The 14686-nt window shown below is 42.2% G+C and overlaps 1 protein-coding gene across 2 annotated transcripts in view; it reads right to left on the reverse strand.

Moving 5' to 3' along the window:
- Positions 1-299: 299 nt before the first annotated feature.
- slc38a4 (solute carrier family 38 member 4) overlaps positions 300-14686 on the reverse strand; it is a 50041-nt gene continuing 35654 nt past the window's right edge. For both annotated transcript variants that reach the window (XM_031306463.2, XM_031306464.2), the window contains exons 10-16: positions 13773-14030; positions 11124-11203; positions 10257-10357; positions 8774-8898; positions 2126-2270; positions 796-893; positions 300-604 (exon numbers count right to left, since the gene is read on the reverse strand). In XM_031306463.2, coding sequence (XP_031162323.1) covers positions 500-604; positions 796-893; positions 2126-2270; positions 8774-8898; positions 10257-10357; positions 11124-11203; positions 13773-14030 — 912 coding nt within the window. In that variant the 3' untranslated portion in view covers positions 300-499. The remainder of the gene's footprint in view (positions 605-795; positions 894-2125; positions 2271-8773; positions 8899-10256; positions 10358-11123; positions 11204-13772; positions 14031-14686) is intronic.

Here is a 14686-nt window from a genome sequence, read left to right on the forward strand (position 1 = left end):
TATGTCTATATATATGTGTGTGTGTGTGTGTGTGTGTGTGTGTAAGCGCTACACAAAGTGAAACATAATGCTAGAAGTGCTCCTTGTTTCATAGAAGACGACACACTCCACCTCCAAATGTCTCCTTCGAGGACTGAGGGACTTGCATTGTCTTTCCAGCCCTGTAAATCGCAGTTCACAGATCTGCTTCAGGTGAGAGCTGCACAGTATGTTTGTTCCGTCTCTTCATAGCTGGAAACAATAAGGAAGATGGCAATGATTTCAGGCTGTCTTTGTGGCAAACCGGATCCCTCTCTGGGTTTTTTGATTCTCTCGTTTGTGTTGTGAACTTTTACAGCAACAACAAAATTGAAACCGAGCCAAAAAAGTCTCCCTCCAGTGATATTCTATGCAGCATATTATGTCCATATGTTGAGGGTTTTATAATTGATGTTTGTTATTTGATGAAGGGGGGGTGGTTGGTTTGCTGCACTGTCAAATGTGAATCTGAGGAGGGAGCTTAGTGACCGCCGCTGGAGCCTGGGGGGTTGTGGACCCAGTCGAGGACGATGAGTGACAAGCTGCCAATCATGAAGATGATTCCCACGACTAGGAAGACGGCAGCCTGAAGAGAGAGAGAGAGACACATGAGAGATTAAATGGAATTCAATGTGCGATGATGCACAGTGGGGGTCCGTTGGAAACTTCTGACGAGTCACATCTTGAAAATTTTATCCACCCCTCAGGGGATGGAGTGAGAAAAATGATACAGTGAGAAAGACGTTGATGGGAGTGTGTGTGTTTCTGCACACTTACCCCGATTTTCTGCGGGGAGCGGAACGGCACTGATTTGACCAGGCGGATGTAAAAGGCAGCAGGTAGAATAAAGATGAGCATAGTGGCTGCAGAGGAACCTGCAAAAAAAAAAAAAAAAGAAGACTTGTAGAATAGAGTTTTCAGACAGCTGCTATTTGAAATATTAGATATATTTTCACTTTTTTATGTTGACAGGCAAATAACATAGGAAAGTTCGCCATCAGCCATTCTAAATAAATAATTACCCACAATGCATGTAGCTTGTGGAAATGAATGAATCTGAGCATTATCTGAAGTGCTGTAAGAGCAAATCAAGCGTTTACTAAATCACCCCCTTTTTTGTGTCACAACTGCAATGACCTCCCTTTTTACAAGGTGCATGGTGCACCGGTATGTGCTCTTTTTGCATCACAAAAATGACAATTTTGTTTGCTTTTAACCTTATTTTTCCCCAATAACATTCCTTCCTCCCACAGCATGTTTCACACAAGCCTTTGCCTGAAACGCCATCTCTTGGCAACTCCTAAAGGCTCATTTATGCTCAACGTTAGATACGTATACAGCAGAGTCCGTACTCTGCGTTAATTTTGTCCGTGATTGTGCACGTTTTCTGAAAGCTTACGGATACGGATAAAACAGAGCAGTAGCACCGCAAATCATGGGAACAATGTAGGCAGTGTAGCCAATAGATACGTGATCGGGAGGTTGGATGGAAATTAAATGTGAGTTGGACGGTAGCAAGGGAAAAAGTTGAGGTCCGTGCAAGATCGAATTGTTCGAACTCCCTCTAGTGAATGTATTGCTTAACATCCATGCCAACATAAAAGACGGATGGAAGTATGTGGGCATCGCTTGAAATGGACGTATCTATTTCCGTACGTTAAGGGAGCATGAATGAGCCTTAACAGTTTAGAACACTCTGGACCCTGGTTTCACCAGGTGTAGGGAGGGGAGTAGGACACTTCTAATTTTCATGGTAGGCGAAAAGCCATTAGCCATTAGAGATGTACGTGCAAAGATGCTGCAGCTTAATGTCAGAGAGACATGTCTACATATTTGTACTTTTCAGTGTTTGTGTGTGTTGGCACCGACAACCTGAGCGTTTTAGATCCAGTGGTCACAAATGGTTCACGCGACTGCACAGCTGACTCGACCCAACACTTTAAGCTTTTGTGCTTCCAACGTTATTACTTAATAAAACGACCCCTGAACTGAAGGTGCTAATCGGGCCTCGATTGCCTGACTCCCTGTTTTATTAAAAAAAAAAAAACGGGAACTGTTAACACAAAGTCCCTTCCTGTGCGTCAAAGTGTTTGGAGGCGGGACTCACCGATGAAGCCGAAGATGTCCCTGATGGTGGGGACGAAGATGACCAACATGTTGTTGAAGGCCAGGATGCCGGCGGCAATCAGCATGTGGCGAGTCCAGCTGAAGTCTCGATTGCTGAACAGCAGTGTGTTGATGGAGGTGCGGATCTGGGGGGGGGGGGGGGGAAAAACACATAATATTGACATTCAAGTCTTTTTGCTTGATCATACAAATTCAGACAAATCCGTTCATTTATTTTACAACAAAGTTGTATAAAGTTCACCATCATCTGACTGAGATGAGAATGGGGGAATGTGTAACAATCACAGCATTGTTTTGCTTGTGACTTCAGAAGGTATCAGTTATTAGATAGAATACAAATAATGTATTAAATTTGAGCACTAAATCCACTAAATCCAGCACTAAATCCAGCATTGTTAGTCTTCTGCGTATACAGTCTGTCTCTGGCAAAGAAACAAACCATAAACAACAACAGTCTGTATGTCTGCAGGCCTATGCCCGAGGCTGAGTCCCAAACTTGGCCACTGACTGAAGTGTGTCAAGTGCTACGGGGCTAGTGTGTATACTTGTGAGACTGTGTGTGTGTGTGTGTGTGTGTGGTTGTGGTTGTGGTTGTGTGTGTGAAACAGAGAGAACCAGGAGATCCCAGCTAAGACGCCTGCTGCTGCTCAGCCACAGGCAGCCTGTTCAAGCCTCCAGTGGGTGAAAGGTTGCGGGTGTCAGGTGAAACCTGAAGCACCCGCAGGCCTCAAAGGGAAAGGTTACAAGGGGCGTTGCTTACGGTGGCCATTCAAAAAGGCAGGGCAGGATTATCTCCCACAGCGTAATACAAGCATGGGATTGCATCAGCCGGGGTTGAGAGGAGGGCGGGCTCGCCTGCAGGGGGGTTGGGGGGGGGTGTCTTTACGAGAAGCAGCTATTGTCACTCACCGTTGACTTTTCCTTTTTTTTTTTTGCCTGTCTTCCTTCCTTCCTTCCTCCAGCCCCACATTAAAAGACAAATGAGGGCCACCAGTCGCCATGACAACACATTTAATTACAGCTCTGGCAGACACTTGTGTGTGGAGAATGAAATATGAGATGCAAATGGATTTTAGGGAAAGTAACTTCTTGATTTAGTTTACCTGAAAAGGACAAAACATGTGCAGTCTTTTCCTTTTTTCTTTTTTTTAAGAGCCACTGCTGGCAGAACACCACATGCCGTCTTTGTATCCTTTCAAGTCTGACTTAAGCACAAGATTTATGTCCAGTTAGCATGGGAAAAAAAAATCACATTAACTGGATTTTCTGCACTGTCAGATTGAGCCAAGTGACCTCCATCATGACTGTCATGAGGTCTGCTTCACTGTCCACTGCCAAAAAAGTTTCCCCACTTTAAGCCAAAACTCATTTCTTGTGGGAGATATTGACAATAATTTAACTGCATCTTTCTCCCCCTCCCAACCAGCTGTGACATAATTAGTCCCGGCTTGGAAAACTAGAGCCTGGACGCGGCATTTCTCTCCAAAGCTCCAAACTATTCAGCACCCGACTGTTACCTGGCGCAAACCCTTTGGAGTTCACAGTGTGATGTTTGCACACTTTTTGCTCCCTACTCTTTACCTGTCAGAGGCCTGCACACACACGTACACACACAGAGGAAGTTGATGGATGAGTTGTAGGCAGCCGGATTCACCCATCCACATCTGGGTTCAGCCAGTTAGCAACAAAACAGGGGCTTAGGTCTGAGCTATGTAAGCTACTTTTGCAAAAGAAGTAGCTGAAAACAAACCATGTGCACTTCAGCCCATTTACTGCAAACTATGATTGTGTTTCCTCTCTTTGTGCACATTTGCGAGTGCAAGTATATTCAAAGCGGGAGACCGGGTAGAACACACTCTGTGACAGCTGCTAAATATAACAGATCCGGGGTGTGAACTGAAACTACACACAGTAAGAGAAAAGTCCCTTTCAAGTAAAAATCTCTACTTGAAACTAGACAAATTAGACTGAAAAAAAAACAAACTGTGCTTCACCGCAGCCAAAACACACTCAAGAGCAAGACAGATCCCAACCATGATGCCATGAATGTAGACACGAGCACTCTAGTGGTGACACCTATAAAACCTCCCTCTGTACATTAATAAGAACAATTTTTGGGCAGCCAGGTTTGGAAATATCTCGTTCTGGTGTAGATCCTCCTCCAGCATGACTCATGACATGAATCTGAGAACCACCCAATGGCCTGTTTGAACTCTGACCTGAAAAAGCTGCAGTGCATCTGAACCAAAATTAATTAATAAACAATGTATTAACATTCATAACTGCAGACGCTGATAAGGAGGAGAAACAACAGCAAAAACCGGATTTTTCCCCAAAATGTTTTCTTAACAATGGCTATAAACTGGTAGACATTTCTTGCTCTCATGGTGCCATTAATAATAGCTAATGATTATAACTGATCTGTAAAACATTAGTAAATGTTTTATAGAGCAGAGTTAAAACCTACAAACCCTTTATAAAAGGGTGCTTTACTAGAAAGAGGGACTGAAATATCAAAAGGAGTGTTTAACAGTGTCTTTGGAAGACAAATAACAGTTACAGTTTTTGGCAAAGAAAGATGTGCATGTGTTTTGCACACTGGTACAACTTTTCACACTCCAAATGTCAGTCACAAGTTTAAGATAACTGCAGATGTTTATGCTAATGAAGAGATATGACAAACGCAGTGTCCGTTGGGTTGAATAACGCTGCCTATAGCACGCAAGCTAATTCTTACTATCTAATTTGCTAGCTAAACTTCAATCGCAGTGTTTGAAATGTTGATGTAACTATGAGGTTATTGTTATGTGAAATAAAACCAGATAGTAGTAAGATAGTTCCACTTTTCTTTGTTTATTTAAGAAAAATAAAATCATTAGCTAAATATTCAAGACTAAAAAACAAATAAACCAACTGCTAGCGTACAAGGCTTTGGAGACAAGTACTCAAGCTAGCGCTACTCAAGCGTTAGCTTGACTGTGTTGATTAAGACTGATATTTTACTACATGATGGTAAGACATAGACGATGGTGCTGTAAATCAGCAGTCGTCTCCCATGGCTTAACTTTCCAGCTGGAGCCTGAGAACTGAAGCATGTTTGACTCCACATAAAGCCCTTTCATTATGTACTGGATCCTGGCAAAGCCCTGTGTGAGCTGGCCTCTGTTAGCGTCTATCCTTCACGTGACCGCACACCCATACACTCACACTATACACTTTCATGCCCCAACACATATCTCCAAACGCACACTCCCACACACACATTCTCTCCTCTCTCATATAGAACTTCCCCACTGGAGCCAAGGACAGTGGCAGACAAAGCTAATGTTAATCTCTCGCTGAAGGCCGGTAGCAGTTTCCATGCAAAATGAAGGTCAGGAGGATTCAAGGCGAGATTCTCAAATGTCAAACGGAAACTTGGCAGAGCAATGATGCGACCGAGTAGTTCTTTTGATCTGATGCCTCGCATGCATCCAAGTTCGCCAATCTTTTGACCATGATACAGCAACAGCGATTCATTTACTACAAGAATTGTGATGGTCAGTTAATTAAACATTCCCAACTTCGCACAAACGCACATTCCTAATCAGAAATTCATGCACAAACAGTAATGACTAAGGTCGGCCATTTTGTTCACATTGCTGTCTCCCAGCAACTAGAGCTTAAAACCAACACTGACTAATGTAAAGCAGGCTATGACTCACATCTTTTGATAGGAATTTCATGCAGGTAAAGACAAGCAAAAACCATTTTTTTAACACAACTAATTTGATTGACTTTTTTAAAAGCGTCATAGCTGATTTAAGGCCCACAAGCACACAGGTTTCTGCTTTAACAGTGGGATAGGAACTCCAAACCCTTGCTACGTTTCTGTATTTTTCTTTTCACTAAGCTACAATTCACCACAGCTGCTTCGAGGCATCCCATTTCAGTCTTGTGTTTCTCCGTACTTATCAAAATTTTATCTCCTCTGTTATCTTAGTCCTCCTCCCTCTCACTCCCTCAGCATTTCTCTTCTATATTTCAATTACATTTACAATCATTGTGAGTACCACTCAAATTGAGAGTTAGAGTCAAATAAAATGGTTGCATATCAAGCTTGTGCCAAAGAAGGAAAGAAGGAGAAGGAAAACGTGCATATGATTGCATGTCTTCAGTTAACCAGGCTAACTATGATGTTGTCATTTTGATTTTCTGAGGAAGTATCATCTGAAAGAAAAATCCAAATTGCTTTCCTTTACAGATATTAGTATTCCGTTTTGCAATTTGGTTTAAGGTATATCTGAATGTGCCCCCAAAGTTATTTTTTAATATTTCATACCATATTGCTTATACATTCTTAGAGGTAGGGTCATAACTCTTGAACACACTGTGAAAGTGTACCAAATGTACACACATGTGACATGTAAACTGGGCAATCCTGTACAAAATTGACAGATTTCCACTTATAGATGGCACTGCAGCAACATTGAAGCCAAATCTAACTAAATTAAAGGGTCACATCTCAGTGGAATCTGACTTCCTTTCCCATTATGTACAATTCAACCTTGGGCAAAGATGGGCTTATGGTATTTTTCCACACCCACCATCAGATAATCCATAGTGTTCCTCACTATCTTTGATGCAGATTTCCAACAATTCTATCACAGCGCATTTAGAGGATTGTGCTCTGGCGATGGTTTGTGTTTCTGTCTCCCTCCCCTGCCCTCCCCTGCCAGCCACCCCCCCCCCGCCCTGACTCATTGGCTCCGCCTCCCTATCTCCCTGAAGGTAGCAGTCAGGGTGAGGGTTTTTCCACTGTCCACTGCCTGTAAACTTCCACTGCAGAGAGAGGGGGATCCTATCTCACATTCCCCTTGCTGTTGGGGGGGGAGGGCTGAGTGTGTGTGTGTGTGTGTGTGTGTGTGTGTGTATGTGTGTGTTAGAGTCAGAGGGAGAACGGGAACATCCACATCCAGTGTAAGAACGCAAGCATCAGCTTAACGGCTAAAATGTAACAGAATGTGGTGACGCATGAATATCAGACAGTGGATATATAGGAGCATGTTTATATTCTGTAACTATGTAAATGTGTGTGTGTGTGTGTGTGTGTGTGTGTGTGTGTGTGAGAGAGTGTGTGTGCGCACTGTGTCAAGCCTTAACGTGCAGTCATTGCTGCATCATTCTGTCTGCTTTCCTGTGACTGAATATCCACACATTTGCTGCCCCCTGGTGGCTGCTTTCAGTCCCTGCAGCCACTTCAGAAATGATTCACAAATTAGCAGCTGCTTGGCTTTACTGTACTGTGTGTGTGCACGCATGGAAGTTAAAACGGGTCATGAAACTTCCTCTGGCCAGCAGCCGTTTTTGTTCCCCCCCATGTCAGACAGGGGCCACACTAAAATTAACCTATGAACATATATGGGGCGGGAAGAAAGAGGAGTGTGTGAACGAATGTGACTGAGATGATAAGTTTAGTAGCTGGACATCACATGCACACGGTTAACCTTTGACCCCAGCTTGTGGGAGAATGGGGAAACAGAAACACAAAGTAAGAGAGGCTTTACAGTTAGGATCTTAAAAGTGTGTGTAGGCATGTGTGTGTGTCGACGTAATTAAGAGGTGTGGCTGTTTATGACCTCTGGGATTTGAGATGACGACACAGAGTGCCAAACCGAACAGCGTGTTCTTCTTTCTTACCTAACTTCCAGTAAAAAAAAAAACAAGCTGCGTCCAGAAAACGACAAATAAAGACTGACTCGGCAACAGACACAAAACGCTGTCTGTGAGCAGAATGACTCAAAGTGGCAGTAACATTCCACTGAATGAATGCTTTTACAAGTCGCTGGTCGGCGTCGGGCGGAACACAGCGGCCAGATATGTCTAATTACAAGGGTGGTGTATGTTTGCGTGCGCTCTGACGCAAATCAAATTATATCAGTGCTTAAACAGGCTCAATGAAAGACAAAAAAGAGGGCAATGCTGTAATGAACATCAGTGTAAAAGCCAGCTAGAAATTATATATTACAATGAGGAAATATGTTCTGCTTTCCAAACCTAACTATCAATATATGTGCTGCCAGTGGTGAAAGAAATATTCAGATCATTTACTTAAGTCAAAGTACTAATACTACACTGTAAAAAATCTCACACTGTTGCAAGTAAAAGTCCTGAATTGAGAGTAGCATCAGGAAAATGTACTTAAAGTATTAAAAGTAAAAGTACTCAAACAATTAAGAAACTGGAAACCATCAAAACAGTTCTGTTTTTAAGCATTGGACTTGTAGGTCTATATATTGTTGGGTAGTTTAATTTATAATAACACATCTTTTATAAACTACATGTGTTTTGTGTGCAAAAATCTTAATCTGTAAAGTACCTAAAGCTGTCAGATGAATGTAGTGGAGTAAAAAGTACAATATTTCTCTGTGAAATGTAGTGGACTAGAAGTAGAAAGTGGCACAAAAAGAAAAGACTCAAGTAAAGTACAAGTACCTCGACATTTGTACTTAGTACAGTACTTGATTACATGTACTTAGTTACATTCCACCACTGTGTGCCGCCTGTTTTTCCTCAGAGAAGACTGGCCAAACAAACATATTAGGCTTTTTTAAGAGACAACAAAGGTGTTTATGTGCGATGTACTCACAGGGAACAGCACGATGGGGACAGTCAGAGTGACGGCAGTGAGAACAGCCAAACGCACCAGCAGCAACAATGTGTCAAACTTATACACTTTAGTGAAGGTGTGGAGCAACTCGTCCTCTACGTTGTCTGTGTTGGAGGAGAAACAAAAAGGAAAAAAAATGTAACAATTTGTTTACGAAAGGTGACAGACACTGAAGCAAAATGTACTAATTACTAGTGTCAAAATCCAATTTCCAGGATTTGTAGGGGACATCTAGTCTGGCTATCACCAGACCAAGCTCAATCTTTTAAGATTGAACATTAGTCTGGGGAGTCTGCTCTGTATTTTCTACTGCACAAGAGGCGTGATCAATGGGCATAGTTCAAATGACATTGTACGCAATTGGATAGTCCTTCAACCAATCAGACCAACGATCCGGGTGACATAGCAGCGACAGCGGCATCAACGGGTTGCTGCGCTTTGGTAGCCGCTATGTTGAATGGAAACAAGAAGCTGGAACTGGAACTGTCGGTTAACCGTTAATGATCGGTCAATCTCGCATTGCCAGACCTTCCTCCACAGCGCTGTGGAGGAGGGTCTGGCTAGTCCACACTGCATTCCGGGATGGGAGAAAAACGTGCTCTGGTTTATTGGCATTTCTTTAAACCAATCACAATCGTCTTGGGCGGCGCTAAGCGCTGGACAGAGCCACGGTGCCTCTGCAAAATAGCCTCTGGAAGCAACTTGTTTTGGTGGAACGTGTACGTTCAAAAGTTGTTTTAGTCGTGCAACAGAAAACTCAGATTGGACAGATAGTCTAGCTAGCTGTCTGGATTTACCCTGCAGAGATCTGAGGAGCAGTTAACCATAGTCCTCAGAAATCCACCGCAGTTTAGAATGCCAACACAAAGGAAGCCCAAGGCAATGAATATCCGGCCTTAATGAGTGAAATCCGGCGCAATTTCCGTCGGCAACGGAGCAATCCCGGAAGTGGAACGTCGTGGATATAGACTAGTTGCTTATTAACCCACAACATTAAACTGTAGACTGCGTTCATACAATGTGCAGGAATTCATTTGCAAGATCGGGAAGGTTTTGCACTGATTGAACGTATACGATATACTGTTTAGAATGCCAACACAAAGAAAGCGGAAGGTGATGGACATCCAGCGGAATTTCCAGTGGCAACGGAACAATCCCAGAAGTGGAACTACGTGGATATAGACTATTGATCGGTTAACGAGGGTCGGCTATCGGCCAGAAAAAAAAACTAAATTAGCATGCCTACTTAGATTATAAAATGAAAATGGCGTTGATTAGTGTTTTTTTCTGGGATTTCAAAGCAAATCACTGTTCCCTTTCCAACTAAAGTAAGCAGAATTTGTTCTCTTATTGGCTTTGTCTTGAATAAGGGACTGATATCACTTAACTATCTATCTGTTTGAGGCCTTTTTTGTCTATGATTAGAGTTCATTATTACACTCTTGTGTATGGATGTTCTTACCATAGAAGGTGAGGTAGCCAAACAGTGCTGACAGCATGTACATGACGAGCATAGTCAGGATGGACAGGTTGGAGACGTTCTGCATCTTTTTCCGGCTGCGACTGTAGAAACAAGACACACATTTAGAGAGGTCACGTCACTTTTCAGAAGGTTTGAAGCCGCACTCAAGACTTGCAGTAAAGATAGATAAATATATGCAGATTGATATACTTCTCATCATCCAAATAAAAGACTATCTGCATGGCTCGAAAGTGAGAAAACGGGTTTCATGTGGGTTAACTGACCCTTAAAAGGTGCTGTAGTTGAGAAAAAAGAAAAGGTCCACACTGCTCTCCCAGACCGTTCCCCACTCATCAAATACTGACGCTTTGTCACAGCGTCACCACCACTTGGGCCGTGCCGTAAATTCCGCCCCCTCCATTTTGGCTGATGGGACATCGGGCGGACTAATAAAAATCAAAGTACTTGCAAATAATTTTTCCCTAAAGGTAGTTTCTGTCATTTTAGGTAGTGTTTATTTACGCTGATGTTTGTTTAAGTGTTTTATTTGTTATTTGATGCTATAAAAACAGTGTGAAACGTCATGATTGACAGCTGTGATTGACTCGTGATTGGTCGGGGCAGGTGTATGGGCGGGATTTGGATACCACGGCTCCATCACTGCTGTGCAGACTCTGGCTTTAAATTTACAAGATGGCAGTGCCCGTATCCAGGAGATTTTGGCTTCACTTTTGTAAAAATTTGGAGGAAGTGGAAACATGTCGTCCATCTTTATATACAGTCTATGGTACAGCCCCCACTAAAGTTTATTTTAGGAGATGGTGATGGTGTTCCGCAGCTTGATGTAGAGGGAAGAACCGCACTTACTCTTTCAGCTCACTGTAGATAGGTAGCACTTCCGGATGGCAGACAAAGGCGAAGGCCAGGATGGGCACAGTGTACGCCGTCTGGGGACAAATGATGCACAGAAAGGTTTTAGACACAGAAATTCCGCTTCAGGCAGTCCAAAAACAACAGTGGAGAACAGAAAGGTCTCCTTCTTACAAGGGATAGTGCTGTGTTTCCAAGGCTAAGGGAAAAAGAAGCATTTAAGGCCCATCAACACACCAAGTTGATGAAACATGGTGGTGCATTGTGGCCCGCAGTTGTCTTTGGCTGCCACTGTTAGCATGCTTTCTGACTCTCCTACACTGGTGGAATGTAACTAAGTACATTTACTCAAGTGCTCTACTTAAGTGCACATTTCAGGTTCTTGTACTTTACTTGAGTCTCTTCTTTTCATGCCACTTTCTACTTCTACTCCGCTACATTTCAGAGAGAAATATTGTACTTTTTACTCCACTACATTCATCTGACAGCTTTAGTTACTAGTTACTTGACAAATTAAGATTTTTGCACACAAAACACATGTACTTTATAAAATACGATGTTTTATTATAAATTAAAATACCCAGCAACATACAGGCCTACAAGTGGTAGGCCTATTGACAGAACTGTTTTGATCATTTCCAGTTTCTAAAACGTGAGGATTTTTTTTTTTGCATCGAGTACATTTTCTTGATGATAATTACATACTTTTACTTAAGTAACATTTTCAAAGCAGGACCTTTACTTGTAACGGAGTATTTTTACAGTGTGGTATTAGTACTTTTACTTAAGTAAAGGATCTGAATACTTCTTCCACCACTACTCTCATGTTTACCAAAAACATGCTAAACTAACATGTTGATTTCAACATTCTATTTATTTTTCTCCTCCGCCATTTCTTCTTACAAAAGTGTTAAGCATTCCTGATCAAACCTTTCACCCTGTGCCTTTGTTCCTCGAACTGCAACTGGCATGTGATTTAAACGCCCATTATAGCACAAAAGAAACATGTAGTCATCTCGTCAAAGAAGGTGAAATAACTGCCTCCACTTCTTCAACAATGTGAAGATCACAACCTTGGTTGGATGAACATGGGAACATAATGCTGTGTCATATTCTTATCCTGATTTATGATCAGGGCCAAGTAACAAATGGCTAAACACACACACACACACACACACACACACACACACACACACACACACACACACACACACACACACACAGATGTCAAAAGACGCCCTTAAAAACCCCACCTTTACCTAACGTGTCCAGGCGAATACTTGGCAATCAGCTTCTGTTGGATTTGTAGGCTGTAAGATGCATTCCTGTGTGTGAGCCCAACCGTCTTACATTTGCTTTTGTTTTTTTATAAACGTAGAGCATTCACGTGGATAGATAGTGTGTCTATGTTTTCTTATTTAATAGTTTACCTTAGACATGGTATACTTTATCTAGGGCTACTCCATTTTTGGTCAATATTGAAATCACGATTATTTAACACGATTCCTCACGTCTTTTGGGAAGATGTTGCATTTATTGAACTTAAAAACAGTTAAACAAATCAACAGTGAAAATGCCTTGAAACGGCAATTTACCTGATTACTTTTCCCATTTGAACACATTTCAGTTTTGAGTTTACTTGCAAAACGTAATGTGTGTTACATGTGTTTTTCGAGATTGTGATCTCTAGGAGCCAAAATCGTGATCGCGATTAAAATTTCTATTAATTGCACGCCTCTACTTTATCCTGCCCATCTTCTGAAAGTCTCTGATTTAATTGGGAAACTGGACCAGTGGAGGACCCATTGTACCTGTGAGTAAATGACAGACCTTGATCGAAACCAGTGGGGCTGCATTTCAAAAGCCCCACCCTTTAAACCTTCGCCAATGAGACTTGTTTATGTATACACAAGACATGACAATGAAGTTGAACAAGTTGGATAAATGTTTGGCGTCAGCAAGAGTTGAAAACTAAACAAAGGTATCCGTAACAGCATTACGACCTAACTTAAGCTTTTAAGCTTCTAAATACCGTCTCACAGCACGCTAACACTGTGTATAAGAAGGCCCAGCGGCAGTTACCTATGAAAATGTTCATGATTACATTGGGGGTGGCATCTGAATATTTTCTGTAAAAAGCTAGGCTATATGTTGAATAATATAAATTTTGTTGCTTTGTGTGTTTACCATGTGCACAATGTCTTCTTTTGGCAAAGTTTGATGCATTCTGATGCTTTCGATTGGTTCTCCTGTTTGAATTTGCAGCGCCACCCATCTGTTAGCGTTAGCACTACCAGGTTTAAACATTTGGAAATGGTTAACAGTTGAAAACATTCATTAGAAATTTAGAAAAGTAATCAAAATGTAATTAAATATAATAAGTTACAATAGTCTGATAGTCATTTAAATAGTTACACTACTGTTACATTTTAAATAGGGTAAACTTGAAATCGGTAACCTATTACATTTCCAAAGTAACCTTCCCAACACTGTTTCTATTTGTATCTGTTATGTTTCTTATATATGTATTTTATGTTGTTTGAGCCTGCCCTGTCAAAGACAAATTTCTGTCACTCGCGACCAACAAAAAACTTGTTCTTATCTTATCTTATCCTATCCTGTAGGCTAGCACCAACCCCATCGTACCTGTGAGTTGAAGACAAAGTATTTGGGCGTGCACATCTCCTCGTCGTCGGGGTGAGGCTCGACGTGGACGCCGGTGGAGTGGTGGCCGTCGTAGGTGCCGAGCACCGCCGGGGAAACGTCGGACCGGGAGAAATCTATGTGCGCCGAGTTGTTTAGCGGGTACAACCCCTGTATGTCTGTGGCGTTCATGCTGAGGTTGGCCGAGTGGTGGTAAAAGAAAGGAAGGGGGCAGGGCAGCTGGGTCTTCTTGTAGATCACCTGGAAAAGAACAATATGGAGTCACGTTCCGTTCTTCCGAATGAAACGAGAGAACAACAAATAAAGGAAATTCACTATAAAAACTTTCTGCTTGCAACAAGAGTTGGCATTGTGGCATTTATTTTCCAACTAGTCTCCACAGCACTGTGGAAGAAGGTCTGGCTAGTCCACATATCATTCCGGGATGGGAGAAAAACGTGCTCTGCTTTATTGGCATTTCTTTAAACCAATTACAAATGGTCTTGGGCGGTGCTAAGCGCCAGACGGAGCCACGGTGCCGCTGCAAAATAGCCTCAGGAAGGAACTTGTTTTGGTGGAATGTGTATGTTCAAAAGTTGTTTTAGTCGTGCAACAGAAAACTCAGATTGGACAGATAGTCTAGCTAGCTGTCTGGATTTACCCTGCAGAGATCTGAAGAGCAGTTAACCATAGTCCTCAGAAATCCACCGGAGTTTAGAATGCCAACACAAAGAAAGTGGAAGGTGATGGACATCCGGCCGCACTGGAGCAATCCCAGAAATGAAACGTCGTCTGTACAGACTGTTTTCCAATAGACTGGTACTAGTTCCACATTTTCTACATAATGTTATTTTCTTAATGTTGAACTGCATTCACGGGTCTCTAAACAATGTAATACACCGTGTGGCAGCCATGTT

This window comes from Sander lucioperca, chromosome 20 (genome assembly GCF_008315115.2).
Source record: "Sander lucioperca isolate FBNREF2018 chromosome 20, SLUC_FBN_1.2, whole genome shotgun sequence".
NCBI classification, from domain to species: domain Eukaryota; kingdom Metazoa; phylum Chordata; class Actinopteri; order Perciformes; family Percidae; genus Sander; species Sander lucioperca.